The 19,022-nt window shown below is 43.8% G+C and overlaps 1 protein-coding gene across 4 annotated transcripts in view; it reads left to right on the top strand.

The window, feature by feature from the left end:
* Positions 1-19,022, top strand: part of wnk4a (WNK lysine deficient protein kinase 4a) — a 44,773-nt gene that overhangs the window by 21,398 nt on the left and 4,353 nt on the right. For 3 of the 4 annotated variants that reach the window (XM_084343011.1, XM_084343010.1, XM_084343012.1), the window contains 13 exons: positions 907-1,064; positions 4,813-4,901; positions 5,410-5,629; positions 6,864-7,215; positions 8,099-8,250; positions 8,714-8,787; positions 10,685-10,820; positions 11,279-11,395; positions 12,910-13,083; positions 14,788-14,842; positions 15,518-15,637; positions 16,929-17,776; positions 18,343-18,430. In XM_084343011.1, the coding sequence (XP_084199137.1) occupies positions 907-1,064; positions 4,813-4,901; positions 5,410-5,629; positions 6,864-7,215; positions 8,099-8,250; positions 8,714-8,787; positions 10,685-10,820; positions 11,279-11,395; positions 12,910-13,083; positions 14,788-14,842; positions 15,518-15,637; positions 16,929-17,776; positions 18,343-18,430 (2,583 nt within the window). The remainder of the gene's footprint in view (positions 1-906; positions 1,065-4,812; positions 4,902-5,409; positions 5,630-6,863; positions 7,216-8,098; positions 8,251-8,713; positions 8,788-10,684; positions 10,821-11,278; positions 11,396-12,909; positions 13,084-14,787; positions 14,843-15,517; positions 15,638-16,928; positions 17,777-18,342; positions 18,431-19,022) is intronic. The other variant, XM_084343013.1, reaches the window with a different exon arrangement.

The raw sequence follows: 19,022 nt of genomic DNA, 5'->3' as shown, positions 1-19,022 counted from the left end.
CAAAGACTGAGCTTTACGTTATTTACTCTCCAAATACTGAAGTTAATTATTGTATTATTGTAATTATCATATTATCGTTAGTGTTAAAACATTAAACAGTCAGTCCCAATAGAGAAAAAGTCGATGGAAACAGCAAAATTCGAGAAAAAAACGTCCTTGGTATTGTGAAAAAAGTTTCAATGCTTGCTCGAGGTGGTTTATGAAGACAAAGCTGTTTCCGCTGTTTCCCATAAATGTCCCATTCCTAGATTAATTCCCAAAGAATACACAACCACCACAACTGGTTTTGTTCTTCTTCTCTGAGGTTTATTGGTATTTGGCAAACAACTGCATTTGTTTCCCCGTTTCATGACCTCTAACGCCAATTTCGGATGAAACAACTCTTTGTGTTGCCTGATTTATTTGTCCAAACAAGTTGATGGAAGTAAACCTTATTCGCATTATTGTGAGATTTTAAAAGTTTGCCTCAAATTTGTTTGACAATTAGGTGGAAACACAGCTGCTGTTTTGGTTTTACAACCCACAATTTAACTGTTTTGGTATTGTTTTCTGCCGCAGCAGGGGAAAAAGCTCTGAAGAACACACTGTTTATGAGACCAGATGAACATGTGCAAGACACGTTTGTCATGTCAAGTAAAAAATGTTGATACTCAAGTATGTCAGTGTTGTGTTGACAGCTTGTTGTGCTCCATCAGATTAGAGATTAGATGATTATGAGAGTTTTTATCTATCAATACATGTATTATATGCTAATAGTTAACTTTGTAAGTACAGCAAGATTTTGCGCAAAACCAAATATTTTCTCAGGATTCATATAGGTTTAATTAAATCAAGGTGAAACTGGACTTTAAGTAATTGTAATAGAATAAATGTTGACCCTCACCGCTGCCCTCTGAACCCTGACAGGAACACCAGAGTTCATGGCCCCGGAGATGTACGAGGAGAAGTACGACGAAGCGGTGGACGTCTACGCCTTTGGAATGTGCATCCTGGAGATGGCCACCTCTGAGTACCCGTACTCCGAGTGCCAAAACGCCGCCCAGATCTACCGCAAAGTCACCAGTGTGAGTAAAAAGGAGGAGGAGTACCCGTACTTAACATAATTGTCCACATGTGTTCGCTTTCTTCCGTGTGTAAACTGGAATTAGACTGAGAGGAACCAGGATTTATTGTGTATACATCTGGATATCCTGGATCCTTGGAAAGAAGAGGGGCCCACGTGGACCGAAAGCCGCATTTTGTCTATTAAAGGCTTAGATTTGTCCATTACAAGCTCAGAGAGTAGAAACGTACCACGACCTGCCTGCTCTTTTGTTTTCAGCCTGCAATCATGAAGCAGATGTAAGACTCACTGATTGCCAGTGTACTTACTGGTTCAAAGATCCTGTCTAACTGGTTCTGGATATTGTGGTCACCGGAGTATTACCTTCTCCATGAAGTAGTGTTTGAATGGAAAACCTGTCGACACTGATGTTTGCATGTTTTCTGTCTGAACTGCTTGATAAGCCTCGCAGAAAACTTTATTTTAAAGGAAGCACAGATCAGCTCAATCACCTGAATACGTTTTGGGATTTCACATTTCAGCAAACTACGGATATTTTGCAACTATGTTTCATAAAAATGTCACGTTGTGTCAATGATGTGCTTATGTTCGGGTTTGGTTTAGACACTCAACCACTTGGTAATGGTTAGGAAAACATCAAATTTTGGGTTAACTGGTTCCATTGCCTCAAACATCTGGAAATTGTCCCCTCTTGCAATGCCACCTCGAGCAGTGGTTTCTTGCTCGGCAGCCATCTTGGCAGCAATGTCGCCCAGCTATCACGCCACTACCATCGCCTCCTCCTCACTGACCTCAAAGTCAGCTCATACGCGTGTAATCTTTAACTTTACTATGACGTGTTGAGGAAACGTCGATATGATACTATGACAAGTACAAATTTGAATTTATCCGTGGTTTGCAGTAACATGAAATGCCAACATTGCATTCTGGTGAACAGATGTAGTAAAAAGAAGTCTTGTTTTTGCATCGTATGATATCTGTCTAATGATGAAGTCATCTTGGAGCCCAATGCCAAGTTACAGGACATAAACTGATGTTGGATCAGGATGATATCATAAGCCTTAAAGACCAGAAGCAGTCTAGTGACTTTTAAGACCGTAGCACTACAGCGGTGGCTTTAGGCTGCCGTATTTCAAGCTGCCAACAACAGCGAATGACGCCACTGTGGGTGAGAACAGACGATGGTGGAATTACATGTTTTGGAAATTGTGTCTCACTCCGTACTCCACAAAGAGGGCTGTTTCTGTTGCGCGTGTCGCATATGCAAAGCAAACAGTGTCTGACGGTGGCTGGAAAGTGAGAAAGCAACAATGCCAACGAGTCGGAGTGGGTCTGGCTCCTCCACAAGCAAGACAACATAATAATGTTCCATGTGCAGTCGGAGAAGCTTACCCGCGCAACGAGATTTAATTAAAATCACATTAGCTATGCCTTTCATGATTTGTTTGTGTTTTACGTTTGTGTGCAGCGCAGACGACATCTGTGAATTTAATGACGTGGCTGTTAAATTTTTCACAGCATTAAAAACTAACCTTTAATCTTAACATAACTTTTCACTTATAGGACTGACATGTATATCAATGAAAGGCTATTTAAGGGGCTGAGAGTAAGAAATATAACTTGACATATGACCAGTTTAACATACACAAATGTTTGAAGGGTCTTGGAAATGTTTTTTTCATGTGGGTGGTCACAGCTGTCTGCAGAGGTAGCTTTTTCCATCAAATTAATGGATTCATACGTAAATAAATGCCTACTTACTGTGAGAAAATGCCTTTTAGCATGCTCTACATGGCCAAAAGTATGTGGACACCCAATCATAACAGCCTCCACTCCTCTGAAAAGGCTTTTCACAGCATTGTGTAACCAGACTGCAGGGATTTGCTCTTTTATAAGCTGGAGCTGCGGCTAATGTTTTTTTCCACATTAATTGATTAAGTGTTTGGTTTTAAAATATCAGAATATGGTGACATCACATCGCATCACATGCCCCAAATTTGCACAGGGAAATCCCTTGTTATGTCGGACCAACGGTCCAAAATAAACTTCAGTTAATCTTCATATAAATGTAAGAAAACAAGTAAATCTTATCAACTAATGTGTTTTTGGCATTTTGGCTGGAAAATGTATTTCGTCATGAAACGCACTGGGCACAGGGACAGTAAAAGAGGAAGTGACCTTCTTCAGACTGTTGCCATAAAGTCTGAAACACACTGATGTCTAAAATATCATTGTGTGCTGTCGCCAGTAGTGTATGAAGTATCCATATCCTTTACTTAAAGGAACAGTTCACCCAGAAATTAAATTCAGTCTTTATCTATTCACTGACTCGCGAATGGAGCCCATCCTGCCTGATCCAAGTGTCCGTAAGTCCAGAGATTGCAACGCCGTTTTGCTGTGAAGCTCCAAAAATGTTTTTTGGACTATGAAACGTCACCTGAGTAGATTATGAATGAATTCAATTTTTTGGATGAACTTATCCTTTGATATTCAAAGTGTTTTAAAAGAATGTTACGTAAAAATCTTCATCCTAAAAGTAACTGATAGCTTAAGCTGTCATATTAAAGGTAGTGGAGGTAGAAAGTAATAATATTTGCCGGAGCATTAAGATTTCCCTTATTTGAAACAGACTTTGAAAAACTTCCATGTAAAACTGAATGTAATTTACAATGTTAAAATGTGACGCACAAGTCGATGTCAGTACTACACCAGCATTTTTCTCCAGATCTAATCTAGACCACAGTCACCACAGGAAAGGAGCAGACTCCCAAATTAGATTTGAATTGAGGGGAAACTGATTTATTATGGAGGTGCCTGTACAGACTCTGAAGCAAAGTGTCTCAACAAAGAAGCCTCTGTGCTCTGCTTCAGATCCTCTATATCACATTTCACATAACAAGGTAACAGCATTTCAGTGATGGCACTGAAGCTTTTTCCTGAAATGATTATGTAACACCTCAGTATTCATTATTTGAAGACAGTAAAGTGACTGTAAGTCAAATCAGAAGTCAAGAAAAGAGAAAAAACACTTTTTCCATCTTCCGTCTTGCGGCTTCGTCTTTTATCTCACTCAAACAGGAAGCAGAAATAACTTTAGAAAATTATTGACGGTCATAACAAAAGAGGCAGCTGCTACTGTGTGACATGTCAGTCTTTAAATGTGATAATGAAGTGTATCACTCAGGCCTTTTCTGGTAAATCTAATTATGTGTGTGTTTGGAGCTAACATCAGCTGGTTGCTTGGGTATCTGCAGGCCAAACGCCTCTTTGACCTTGACTCCTTGGGTCGTATCAGTGTTTTTACAGCGCTGGGAGCTCTGCAGTAATCTTTCTACATACTTGTGATAGCTTTCAGAAAAACTCCCTAACTTGTAAGTGTGTTAGTTAATCGTGCATGAATATTTTCTATTTGGAGAAGCTCCAGCTGTCAGGAGGTAAAAAATCCCTTTGAATGTTTGGAGTTTCTTGGGTTTTTTCCATTTTCATGGGCTCTTGGCATTGTTCTCGTCTGGTGTTGACATGATCGCAGAGTCGAATGTCATGCAGGCTAGTGGCAGATGTCACAAAGCAGAGGATTACGTTAACATGCAGTGCAGGTGGGAGTGGCTGCTCCTGCTCTGATTAGATCCTCTGACAGGAGAACTGTGGGATACATGAAGGGATATTTGTTGCTGATCATTTCTCCTATTAAAAGCACCACCTTTCCCAGCCCTACAGATGAAATAAGACTATTCTGATTGTTTTCACAGGGAATTAAACCTGACAGTTTCTACAAGGTCAAAGTCCCAGAGCTCAAGGAGATCATTGAGGGCTGCATTCGTATGGACAACGATGAAAGGTACAAGTGAAAACAAACACTGTGATCGTCAGGAAAGTGCAGAAATCGGATTTTCTGCAGATAAAATTAAACTTTTTCAGCACAAAAATCAAAAAAGATTCTAATTAGATTCAATTTTTAGCATCTAAAGAGTGTCAGAAGAGGGAAAGAGCGCAAACTTTGGCTTACAGGTGCAATATTTAAGAATTAGCCTCACGTTGAATTCATACTAAAAACAAGCATACAGGGCAGCTTATCACTAGAGTAACAGCTAACTGTGGCTGTCGTCGGCTACTGCAGTTAGCTCAGTTAGCCATGCAGCTAGTGGTCTGGACTGGGAGTCTGGAGCACCAGGACAAGTAAAGGTTAACTGGTTAGCATGCTAACTTCAGTAGACGTCTCTGTAACACAATATACTTTATGGATGTCATAACTGTTGTTTCTTCACATAAATTATAAATAATATAAAGTCTAGTTCAACAAATCTTAATCCAAAAGCAGACTGACTGATTTTCTTCCCTCACTGCAGGTACACCATTCAGGACCTCCTGGATCACCCTTTCTTCCAGGAGAACAACGGTGTGCACGTGGAGCTGGCTGAGGAGGACGACACGGTGAAGCAGGGCCTGAAGCTGTGGCTGCGCATGGACGACACCAAGAAACTGCACGGGAAGTACAAGGACAACAACGCCATCGAGTTCCTCTTTGAGCTGTACAAAGACGTGCCTGAGGAGGTGGCTCAGGAGATGGTAAGCCGGCACACGAGGATAGCATGCCGTGAGGTCGACCTTTATTGGTTTACTGGCCCAGTTTGTGGCAACCATTAGTGAGGAAATTAAGTAATTGATCCCAGATGAACAGATAAAGGCGTCTTCATTGAACCCCAGCATGTTCTATGAGTGCTAATGTGATTTGTGATGATAGCTTTTTATAGGTATTCTGAGTGTAGCTGACACGATGTTAACACAAAAAATCACCAAATTCCTCATAAAAGAACGATGCCTTGAAGAAAAGACAATTTGGTTATACTTTTAAATAAGCATTAGAAACAGGCTAAGCTAACACCACAGTCTGACATTATGACTGAAGTAGATATTTCTCTTTGAATTATCTGTCTTCTGACACTTGACCCCAAAGAGTGAAAGCTGGCTCACTAATGCACCCTGGCATCATTATGCTTCTTTTACGGGGCTGTTATGACAGCAGACACTCTGAAAGGAGCTCCAGCCCATAAAGAGAACGCCTTGCAGAGTGTGTCAAGGGCACAGCTCAACATTTAATCATCAGTCGTTCGAAATGTGAGAGCGTGTCTCAGGAAGCAGCCGAGGTCACGTCTTTAATAATATAATGGCCCTCTTGCTCGTTACGAAACGGGCTGTTATGTCCTCCAGAGCCCCCTCCGTAGAGGTCACTTTTAATGAAAATGCACGCCACAATTCCTTACTTGTTTACCTCTTTGTGGTAGTTTTCATCAAGATCAAATTTGGTATCAGCGGGGGACATCTAGTCCGGCCGATCTGCTGTAATCTGACTATGTGTTGAGAGGCAAGTACGGACTGAGTGTCCCACTCTGCAGGACTGGGTGTCACAAGAGGCTGCGCAAGACTCCAAACTGACAGAGAATTAACACAATGTTCGCTGGTTTTAAAGAAAGTGTTGTTAGCACAAAAATGCTTTTGTCAGATCAAAGAAAAGACTGTCACTAAGTCACTAAATCACTAAGAGGAACCTGTGTAAATTGTTTACATTTTGCAGCAGGAATATGCTGCAGTGCAAGACTCCAGCCTGACAGAGAATGTACACAATGTACGTTAGTTTTACAAAGTGAATGCTGTTAGCACAAAAATGCAAGGCTGGGCTCAGGTCATTAGGTGCAACAGACATGGATGGATTGTTTACAGACTGCAGCGGCACACCATGCACCGTGACTTATCCACATGTATTCATGTTGTGCCCTGACCATCCCTGTATGTTGTTATGCAGGTGGTGCTCGGGTTCGTGTGCGAGGCAGACTTCAAGCTCGTGGCCAAGGCCATACGGGACAGGGTGACCACCATCAAGCGGCAGAGAGAGAAGCTGAGGCGGCAGGCGGAGGAGCGGAAGAAGAAGCTGGAGCAGGAGGCCATAGAAGAAGAATTAGAGCTTCCACCCAGAGTCAGCAACGTCGTGGCAGCAGAGTCCCCCACCCCGGCCCTGACACCTCCGGCCCCCATCCTGTCCCCCGTCACCAGCTCCGTGGACTCTGGTGTCAGCTCCAACTATCCTGCAGAGCCTGAAGAGCCCGAGGCTGACCAGCACTTCCACATGCGCCACAACAGCCTGTCCTCTGCTAACTGTGAGCCGCTTAATATACACATACAGGGAAAAGTTTGTGGTGATTTCCATGTTCTCAAGCACAACGTTTACAACTTTTTGGCCTTTTAAAACAGCTTAAAGCCAGAAGATAATAACAGAATTTTCAATTTTGGGTGAACTTATCCTTTAAAAGAAGTAGATTGTGTTGTGAGTGGTTTAATTTATAATAATGCATCATATTTTAGTTGAGTTTAAGTTGTTTTACAAGAAAAATGTAATCTGAAAAGTTACTAGTAGCTGTCAGGTAAATGAAAAAAGAGTTAAAAGTACAATATTTCCCTCTGAAATATTGAAGTTGCATTGAAGGTATCATAAAACTGTAATTCGATTCAGTACTTGAGTAAACGTACTTGATAGATTCCACCACTGTTTGAAACCCACTGCATACTTTAACTTCATTCATAAAAGTTCATAAAAGAGTCACAAAGTTCAACTTCTGACGATTGTGCGATTTATTATGTGTTCAGGTCAACAGCTCATCGTAAACTCTGGAGAGACAGAGGTTTTTCACTGCATTAGCTGAGCAGTTCAGTTGAATATAAAGCTGGTCAGATCTCTGAGCACATGGGAGGGGTACAGTGAAATGTGAAACTGTGGATAACTAAATTATTCAAGCCCTGTAAGTCTCATGGTGCTGGCGCGTGTGCTGCGCTGTAGTTACTGAAAATGTCCCAGTTTCTGCAGAAATCCACAGCCAAGATATTTCTTTTGGTGGTCCTTGTGAATCACTTCATTCTCGTCAGTTTTTATTGTGTTTGTGTGTGTCTCAGTTTGGGGTCATTAGATGTGTGTGTACAGTTTGTGTCAGTTAGTCAGGCCACAGTCGGTCACATGCTAATGGCTGATGTCCTTTGTTTAAACAGCTGACTGCGAGACGGACGGCTATCTGAGCTCCTCTGGGCTTCAGGATCCGCTGGAGGCCGGCAGCTTCAACGCGCCCGCGACACCTCCCACACCACACGCCGACACGCCGACTGCAAACGGTTTCCCCATCCCAGCCCTCCGCTTCCCCTCGGTGAGTGGCCTCGATGAGGAACTTGTTGTCAGAGTGGAGAGCGCAGGCAGGGGGTTGGAGGCGAGAAGGACGGCTTCTCCAAAAACATTAAGAGACCACCTTCATCAGCTGTACTCAGTCTGAAACAGTGCTGACAGAGAGTTATGTACAAACAGTACATGGTTGGAAAGTAACACCTGACATTGATCAGATTGCTGTCCCTGAATATAAAACAATGATCATACACGTGCCTATTTTTATCAAAGCTAATTACCAAAATTAGGGATTTCAGGGTTATAAATGAGCCGTTTTGTTTTGACGTAACTGGTCTTCGTTACATCAAAAACTTCTGGGATCAATTTTCAGTGTTGGGTGGGGAACAAGCTTCCTGCCTACTGTCTTGTACTGCACCTCAAACGACAAATAAATCAATGGAAGTCTTTATCCTCCTTCACCTTACAACATCCCTCTTTTCTATTCATAGAGCATTGCTGTATCCAACAACACAGAGCACGGCACCTCAGGGTCCCCGAGTGGATTCAACTCCCCTGTGGACAGGTAACTCTCTCCGGCTTCCTTTCTCTCCTCACGCTGCTCTTTCTTTAAACATGTGAGGAACAGCAGAGTTCAATAGTCCTTTCTTTATTTAGGTTACAGACCTGGAAATCAATGTGACTTTAGTAGAAATGTCTGGTCTTCCCTCCATAACTCCTCCTCCTCCTCCTCCTCCTCCTCCTCTTCCTCCTCCTCCTACATGTGTGGGGCTGTGACAACAAGCTCGAGGCGATCGACAGGCTGCTCTGTGTTTTTGTTGCAGCGAGGCAGAGCGGAGCCTCGCAGGTTTCTGTTTGTCGGGCTCTCAGATGTTGTGGAGGCCCTTTTTTCCACGTTGGTGGGATGTTGAGCCGACAATGGGCGATAGATGATGTGTTAAGAGGTTTATATCTGGACTCCATCTTCTGTTCAGAGACTTTAATGTCTCTAATAATGATGATGTGATGAAGGCTACAAATAATGATTGTTAATCCCTTGTAGGGCTGCAGAATATAACAAAAAATATTGGGATATTTGATTTTGAGGAGATTTTAAAATATCAAGATATATACAGTATCTTGTATTCAATAAAACTTTAAAATATGGTAATATTATTTTCAAAGTCTTACCACCCCACCCTTGTCATTTTGTTAGTCTAAATAGTTTTTAGAGCAAAATAGACATTTTGAAAAGCCCAAGTTGACATCTTCATCTGTCAACGTAGTTTAATTTCTTAAGAATTAGAGAACAAACACAGTGACAGGCAACAAGCATAGCACCCTTGACAGTATTGGGACAGTAGTCTTTGTATCAATAGCTATTTGAGTGACATGAACTGCATTCAGCTGCTATTTCGCTCTGTGTATCTACCATAGTTGTCTTTTGGAAAAACAAAACCCACTGTCACCAGTTTACTGGTACAGGATGGGCTGCTAGGGATGCAGCGGTTGGATCCGTCATGGGACAGTCTCTGTCGGGCAGCCCCCGAATTGAGACACAGCTTACATGTCGTAAATCACTTCCTGCGCTTCATCTGCAGTTTGTGCCGTAGCAATGGAACGATGATGAACATTGCACACAAACAAACTACCGTATTTACCTCAATCGATGTCTCAAACTATTCCTCAAAAGTCCTTGAATTTGATCTTCAAGAAGATGTGGGGACCCTGTGCATGATTGACACTTCAGTTGACTTGTCGGTAGGAGATTGAAATAAATGCCAAGGATAGCTGAGTATCATGTTTCATAACAGATTGAAACATCCTCTCAGTTTCTTTATTTTGCCTCTGAGAAAAAGATTACCAATGACTTTTCAACAAAACACTGGAATAATTTGCTTTATCAACACACATCTTGAATCCAGTTGAGTCTAATTTCCATGTATTTATTGTTTAAAGGTAAAACCAGGCTTCACTTTGAACTAAAGTTACCCGTGAGGTGGAGGTTTTTAAATAGAGACAAGCGGACGCTGCCAACCAGCAAGCCTATAAATGTTTGCAGCCTGTGGATGGATGGGAGTCTGTGACCACAGCGATACAAAAAGACCCAAGAGACGCAATTAGCCGACCGAAGCTTTTTATAAAGCGAGCTGAATGTTCTCCAGTTCCCTGAAACCTAAAACTTCATTGTGTAAACTCAACAGTTCATATGAATGTGTTGCTTACTCTTCTCCGAACTCTAAACAGTCCTCTTTAAACTATATTGTTTATACACCCAAGAGACACGCCGCTGCAACGCATCAAGACTTTGTTTGACACTCCGAAGTGCTCTTATTATTATGTGTGATGAAGATGATCAGCCGTGATGCAATTCCTTCTGTTGTCGACGATGAATGTGCTTTCAAATTACTGCATGAGGAGTGGTTTTGGTGGCTTTTTTTGGGCGCATTTCCTAACCAGAAGCATGTGATGTTTCCTTGCAGCTACGCCTCCGATGTGACTTCAGGCTTGAGCGACGGCTACGAGGGCCTATCAGAGAAGAGCGAGAAAACGGCTGCGAGGAGAACCGCCGGGAAGCTGTTCAGGAGGAGGGCGCGCTCGAGGCTGCGCATCACAGGGGTACAATAAATCAAAAGTTCAACTTCATTAAAACACATATAAACATGCCATAAACAAATAAATCATGCAGCTGGATTGATTGAATTATTGAATAAGGGTTTTTTTTTTAATTACGAGCGAGCGGTGGAGCTCCACCCTGATTATGTAACATTATCGGTAGTTATGTTTTTCTTCCCCTGGTCACCACAGTACATTTCTCCTCTGATCAGGACACTCGGCGGCCTTTTAATGAGCGTGTTTTGACCGCAGGCAGAGACAAACAGCTCATGCATAACCACATACAGTACAGTGGAGCAGAGCGTGCACACCACAACACAACACACACTGTATTTTACAGTAGACTCACACACGTTTGCTCACACACAAAAACACATTGTTCCTCCTGTGTTTAACTTTGCTCGGTGGTTTAGAGAGTAAACAGTCACCCGTCATTAACCATTGATCCCTTGTCTCTGCAGCTCTCTGATAAAGTGGACCGGGTGGTGGAGTGTCAGCTGCAGACGCACAATGACAAGATGGTGACCTTCAAGTTTGACCTGGACGGAGATAACCCTGAAGACATCGCTGCTGTCATGGTGAGTCATTAGTCACCGGCCAAGCAATCATCGACAGGCTTCTTCAGAAAGTTAACCATAAAACACTTCGATCTGGTTAAAGACAGGAGATTATTTTGTGTTCGCCCCTGTTATTTACTTTAGCTGTGAAAGGTTTCTGATCTGGGATATCCACCGTTGGTGTTGGTTGTTGTGAAGGTGCAGCCTGTGTTGGTCAGACATGCGAAACTGGAAAGCGTTGTGTGACGCCTCTCCGAACGCGTATTTTCAGAGAGTGAGGAAGGATCTCAGCAAACGTGACTAAACACTGAATAAAACTCTTGAATACTACCCTTTCTGATAACATTTATGTTGAGCTACGTCAGATTGTCATCAGCAACGGTGGCTGTTAAACACTAAAGACAGCCGCTCCCATGATCCCACGCTACTTCAGAACATAATCAAACGTCTTTGTTTTGATGGGGAAACACCTCCACGCAGCTGACGTCACACATTGTACATTTAAGGGTTAAAACAATGAAAATATTTGACAAAAGATTTGTTGGAGCCTCCTGGAACTTTATAATATTTTGACAGAAATAAACGTCAGCTGATAAGTCTGACAGATTCCTCTATCTCAGCTGGACATGAACATGATTCATCCTGCTTCCAGTTAACAGCCTTCTGTTTGTCCAGCTGATAGTATATCTAACTTTCTGTGACGCAGGTAAGCAGTCACCCATCCCCCTGTGATTGTCTTTCAGCTTCATTAGCATGGAGAGGTACGTGATGAGACAGCGTGTGCGCTTCACTGAACATACTGTTTTCCCGACTCTTAAAAAAACACAGTGGGCTTTTGTTTACCGAGTCTTGGCTCAGCGGGGGCGTTTGGCATCACAACATCCCCCGTGGTTCTCAGTGTAAGGTTTTTATTTTTTTTAAATGAGCTGAATTATGCCGTACTGACAGGAAACGGTCACCACGCCCCAACCCACAATTCACAGCAACACTTAAAACTGCTGAGTTGTGAAGTCACATTAGATGATTTATGATATTTTCCTCAGGATAAGCATCACTGAGGGGAGGTGGGCGTGTGTCTGGGTGGTTCATTTGATAAATGGACGGACAAATAAACAACAAATAGGTCCGATATTCCTAGAAGCATCTATTCTTCTATGTGTTCCTTTACAGTAAAGCTGCGGTGATCAGGCGTTCGAAGGAAAAATAATTTATTTGTTAGACGATTACATTTGATGTGAGGAAAAAAAATGTGAGGATTTGTTGTTTTTCTGTGTCATTTATGACAGTGAATAGATAGTCTTTGGGTTTTGGGCTGTTGGTTGGACAAAAGAGGAAATTTGAAGACGTTGCTTTGGGCTCTGGCTTAAAACTCCTCTACCTTGGCTCGAATGCAACATGAAATCTGCAGAGTAACTAGTTATTAAAGTTATCAAATACACGTAGTGAGTAAAGAGTAAAATGTGCCCCTGAAATGTAGAGGAGTTGAAGTAAAGTATCTGAATACTCCATTCAGTCATTGTCGTTTTGTCTTCCAGGTGCACAACGAGTTCATCCTGCCGTCAGAGAAGGAGGGCTTCATCCACCGCATGGGCGACATCATCAAACGTGCCGAGTCTCTGATGACCAAAGAGCAGCCGGTCCACTCCAGCGGGCACCGACTCCCCCAGCCTCCCTTCCACGGCGGGGTCAACTCATTGTCTTCCTCACAGGTCAGCAGCAGCACCTGCTCCTTTTCCAGTCATCCACACCACAACACTGATCGCTGGGAACAAAGGAAGTAACTGTAGCGTGTGTTTTACTGTGCTGTCCGATCATCATAAATTACATCAGCTACGGCGCGTCGAGCCGCGCTTATCTCAGGCGGACCCATAAATCTGGTGCAAATGGAAAGCTGTAGAGTGGTGAAATAAACACTGTCCTCACTGTCCACGATCCCTCCTGAGACGTGCCCTTAAAGAGATCAGGTTAAGTGTTCCTAAAGCCACCTGAGGCAACACTTTCAGTTAGAACACCATGTTACTAAGAGCACTAATGTCATAAAACCCTGTGATTTGTGGAAACATACCCCATGCCTGACTTTTTTTTTTTTTACATTTATTTGTTCCCAAAACCACAAATCCTTTCCAGGGAGTGCGCCATAATGAACTTTCCAGCAAATCTGCCCACATTGGATGGTTAAAATAATTCATGTTTGGATTTATTGAACCTTTCTGAATTGAGATCCTGTGAAGCTGTGAAATGAAGACTTCCAGGAAGAAAAGCGGGGCCACTCTGTACGAGATATGACCTAATGCCTAATCAGGAAAAGAAGCGTCTGTTCTGCCAGCTTATGTTCCACCAGAACAAAATCTCTTTGTGCCTCATAGTAAAAAAATGATCAAGCATGTTTCATGAACGATAGATACGAGTAAGAGCAGTAAACCTCTATCGCCAGCTACCTTCCGACCCCCTGGCTACATAATTACCCAGAACCACACCGGACAAATCTCGCCTGGCTCCGCTCCAGCACCTGATTAAAAACACTGCATCCCCAAAGAGCCGTTAATGGCTGCTCTCACCAGCATCGTCCAGCCAAAAAACCAGACCGCTAGTTAAAGCCAGGAAGAAAAAACCCACAAGGCCACAGACTCATCTGTTTATCTCTTTCCTGGCTGTTGTAGCTCTGAGGTAGGGCGCTATTCTGAGAGTTTTGGGAAGAGACTTGTCTGTGTATAAATGGAGCTTGAATCCCTGGAGAGCCGTGCTTGTCTAAATGTTGCTTGTTTCCTCTACCTGACACTTAAAGAGCAAGACCATTCGTCTGCAGTCATGCTAACAGCTCTGTGAGGCAGTGCTTTGAGCTAAATGATAATAATAATGGGAATGGTCGATCAAAAATGAGCTTCTAATCATGACCATGGGAATGTACTGAGAGAGAAAAAAACAGTTCATAGCTTTCCGGTAGCTTGCAGCTGCACTTTCAGACACGTATCTCTATATCATGTCTTCAGTTTGGTAAATATTAGTCCTTATAAATAATGTAATAGTCATAAATGTGAATTTCATGAGATCTTCATTACCGCAAACATTTTAATCTAATTTATTTTATCCATCCGTCAATATCTTGTTGTCAGAATGAGTCAAGCATACCTTTATACTTACCTGCAATGCTTAAATAAGAACAAAAATGGTTGCAATGATTTTCCATGTCTTGAAAAGCATTACACTGATGCCTGTAGAAACCTTGTACATTGACATGGTCCAGTTTCTAACCAACTATTAGTTCCAGCGATCAAACACACAGAGTAGTTTTGTACTGCAGCTGAATGGCAGCATGTTAGAAAACCAGCGTTTAACTCAAATACACGTGCACGTTTTTTCTCAGCAATGAACAGAAGTGGAGTCTGAAATTCATCAAATGTGTTCTCTTACAGCCCAATCTGCACAGTCACACCCTGCCTCGAACCAACTCCTCCTCCTCTCTGCCTGGTAAGTCTCTCATCTGGTTTAATGACATTAATTCAGCCATTAAGAGCAAACTGGATAATTTTGTGCTCGAGGAGACTAAACATGATATGAATTAAGTGAATACACGTCTCACGTCTGCCTTTTTAATCATTTCCTGGAAGTCTGAAACTCACCGATTAACATTAAAGGAACAGTTCACCCTGAGGTCATTATCTACTGACCCCCATTATAATGTAAAGGCGGGCGAAGCTTCGTAGTCCACAAAACATTTCTGGAGCTTCACAGCGAAACAGTGTTGCAGCGTTCTCCTAAACAACTGAGGTCGATGTCGTCTGAGGCCTTTTCAAATCAATGTGAGATCTCTGGGCTTCCGTACATTTGGATTACGTTGGACAAGCTGTACGGATGCATTTCATGTCTACTTCAGTTGTTTCTTCAGAATGCTGCAGCCCTGTTTTGAAACTCGAGAAATGCTTTGTGAACTACAAAACTTCACCGACTTTCCATCAGCATGGGGGGTGAATAGATAATGACTGAATTGTCATTTGTGGGTGAACGGTTCCTCTAAGCGTGTGTCATTCTCACTGCATGGCAGATTAACTTGTGTGTTGCATCTTGTGCATGATAAGTGTGTGTGTCTGTGTGAACTAACATGTGCACGTGCATCCACTCATGCATGTGTGTGTCTTGTCTTAGATTTTAGTGTGGCTAACCCGAGCGTTGGGGTGCGCGGCCCCAGTGGAGACATCTTCAGTGCAGACATTACTTCACCTGGGCGACCTCTAATACGCTCACAGTCTTTCCACAACGCCCCAGGTAAATAGCCCCTGCGGCCCTCCCTCTGGTCCCTGCGTGAAGAGGCCGAGCATTGTTTACTGTTTCAGCACACTGAAAAATTGTTACAGTCCTCTGGCAAAGAATAAGTCGAAGCAAGGCTCAGCTACCTCATAAAACCCCTCCCCTCCCCTTCTCAGGGCCCGCTCTTGGTATTGTTCAGACATTCGCATGGCGCCATCCGCCATCCCAACACCTCAAAGCCTTCGTCTGTGTCTGCCTTGCAGCAGGGCCTCTTGGGTAATTACCTCACCTGAAGGGCGCTTTCTGGCTTTTTAGGGAGCTGTGAATGCTGTCGCTGTAGAGCCTGAGCTTTCCTCCACTGCTGCTATGGTCGGCAACATCTGTTTGCCAGCACAAACTCCTACTGAATTTCCAAGAAAGCCTCCTCCCCCGTCAGAGTCTCCTTCCCCACAGGAGGAGCATTAAAGAGCACATGTCCTCCATATCCCCCCCCCCCCCCCCGTTTCAGCCTCAGCAGCCATCTGAACATCCTCATCCCCTCTAGTCCTGCGTCCCCTCTCTGCTGGACGTCCGCTGCACGGCTGCTTTTTCAATGCTTCTTGGCCTCCCGCCACCGTGACAGAGTGTTGCCTAACCTATGTTTCCATCCGCATGGAAAAAAAAGTAGAGGCTGGTTTGCATCATCAGCAACAGGAGGCGTGGTTTATAACTGTGGAGCCATTGTTGAGGTAAATGTCAAATCAATGGATGGCACGAGGACGTTGGCGTCCTTAAGTATTCCCCAAGGAGCGTTGTTGAAATCACCACAGAGCGAAGCGAACACGTGTGTTCCATCGAACGTAACAGCTTCACTCGCTCCATTGATGCTGAATCCCTCACAGCCACGTAAGCCCAGTGTGCAATTATAGTCGGATGCTGCTTTTAAACAAAACGTCTTTGTTCATCATGGAAACCCTTTTATTTGAAAGTACGGGAAAGACTCTACATGGTGTGTGTCTTGGAAGGGGTCTGAGAGAAGAATTAGACCGACCACAAACCTGAGGAGAGAGGAAAAATGAGTGATCTAACCTGTCAGCCTGGATCAACTCTGTCCAATATTCCACTGCGACTGTGCAGATTTACACGTATTAGGCAGGTGATCAACAAGTGTGTTCAACAACAGTTTTACGAGGCGTTCCCAAGTCCATGTAGAATCCTTCATATATTTAATATAAAAAAATCTGTACATGTTTTTTCTTGCACAATTTAAACCCACAATAACTGACTTCAAACAGCAAATTAAAGCTCCTTTTTTATCTTTGTCTTCCAGGCTCTCCTCTCCATTATCAGAACCACCACCACCACCACCACCACAGCCCCGCGTCTCTCCTGCCCCATCACCAGCACTACCACTCACCCTACATGGGCCACAGTCACTTCCCCTTCCCGTACCCAGGCTCTCCAAGTTCCCCCAAACTAGCCGGCCACCCTCCCCTCACACGTGTAGCCAGTAACCCCACCTTCCCTTCTGTTCCCTCCCCAGCCCCCGGTTCCCCAAGTCCTCTCAGTGAGACCCCGAGCCTCGGCAGCACTGAGAATCTCGTCATGTCCCCACCTGCCCCTCAGCATCACAACATGTGGCCCCCCCACACGCAGCCCCTGTTCTCCTTGGCTAATGTCATCTCCATGGCCATGAGCATGGCTCAGTCTTTCATCCCTCCGTCGAACCTGCCCACACAGGGGATGCCCTCTTTTCCAGACTTCTACCCCCAACTACCCGCTCACATGGCCGCGCAGTCGGGTTACCCTTCAGTCTACCAACAACACTACCAGGCCCCACCGGTCGAGGTCCCGTACCCCTCAGCGGGCATCCCGGTGCAGAACAACATCTACCACAGCCCTGAGCATACACCTCAGATGGATGGTTTTCCTCAGAGCACTCATCCCAGCTGGATGCATCCCTCCATGCCTTCCACTCCTCCACTGGTTCCTCAGGAGCCTCTGCAGCAGACTGGACTCTCCAGTCCCCCCATCCTGACCCCGGAGGACAGTCTCCACAGTTATGTGCACCCGTACTCAACACAGGTTCCAGCCCAGGCAAAACCCAGATCAGATGTGTCCAGTTCAAACTGCTCGTCAGATCTGTCCCCATCACCTCCAGAGAGCCCAGAAAGCACTGTAAGTCACTCTGAGCTACTTATTTCTCAAGAAAATTCAATTATTGATTAATCACTTAAGACATTTTCAGGCCAGAATGCCGAACATTTAGCAGTTTAAGCTTATTAAATGTCAGAACTTCCCCTTTTTCTCTATTTCATATGATTTTAATTTGAATATTTTGGGTTTTTGGCTGTCTGTAGGACAGAATGAGTTATTTACAGACTCGAAAACGTCTCTCTAGTTAATTGAAAATGGTTTCTTTCACTATATCCTTACGTTTTACAGACAATTCTTTCTTTAACTGAAAAATAAGTGTTTTAAATATCCAACTTTTTCTATTCAAATCAGCTCAGGCTATCTGCCATAACAATCACCAATCCAATACAGCATTCTGCTTTCCCTAATTTAATAACTGTGTCCTGTTCTGTTCCTAGTTTTTTAGATAATTTAATCTAAGGGAGGAGTCGTGGTTCCTGTGGCAATAACAATTTAGATGTTACAAGTTGCACCTTTAATGTGGATCGGTCACATCTGTCCAATAGCTGATCTCACAAATGCTCACAGTGTTTATTCTTCCTGTCTAGTTATCATCCTTCAGCACCGAGTTGCACCCCGCTGTAGCTGAGATGAAAACCAGCACCCCAAAACCGAAAGCCTCTTCCACTGACTCTGGTAAGAAACTCTGTTTGTGTTCTCTGAACCAGCTTCTCGTCCGTCTCTGCGACATAAACACTCACCGCGATGTATGTTGCAGCCAGGAGCGTGGAGAGCTGGAAAATTACATACTGCTTGATGTTTATGTTTGCAACCAAAACAAACCCACACACATGCTCCTGCATACACACAAACGCACCCACAGCCAGAGTACTTTTCCCCCCCGCTCCATTTTATGATGTATTCGGTCTAAATACGGTCCAGTGTTTCTGTTATGGCCAATTTGAGTTGTTTTCAGTTCCCTGTCGCTTTCTCTCCGTCGTATCCGTGGTGACATTATCACCTATTAGCGGTGCCTCAGGAGCCGTTGCGTAACCACGAGTCTGGATATAATGTTCCATTCGAAACAAACACAAACGTAGGTGCGATGGCGGCCCTGCCCACTGCCGTTGACCAATCAGAGGGCAGCCGCGCTCATTACGGGCCTCTCCTCCCATATCCACACCTGTCAGTGTTTATATTCTCCTCAGAAGCCCACATTCAGACAGAGTCCCTCTGTTTCAGCGGGCACAAACCCAGCCGCTCTCTTGAGTTTACTGTAAGAGGGACA

Source organism: Pagrus pagrus, assembly GCF_965226575.1.
Source record: "Pagrus pagrus genome assembly, chromosome: 21".
Lineage (NCBI taxonomy): Eukaryota > Metazoa > Chordata > Actinopteri > Spariformes > Sparidae > Pagrus > Pagrus pagrus.
The sequence above is the reverse complement of the archived record's forward strand: the minus strand, read 5'-3'. Positions and strand labels throughout refer to the sequence as shown.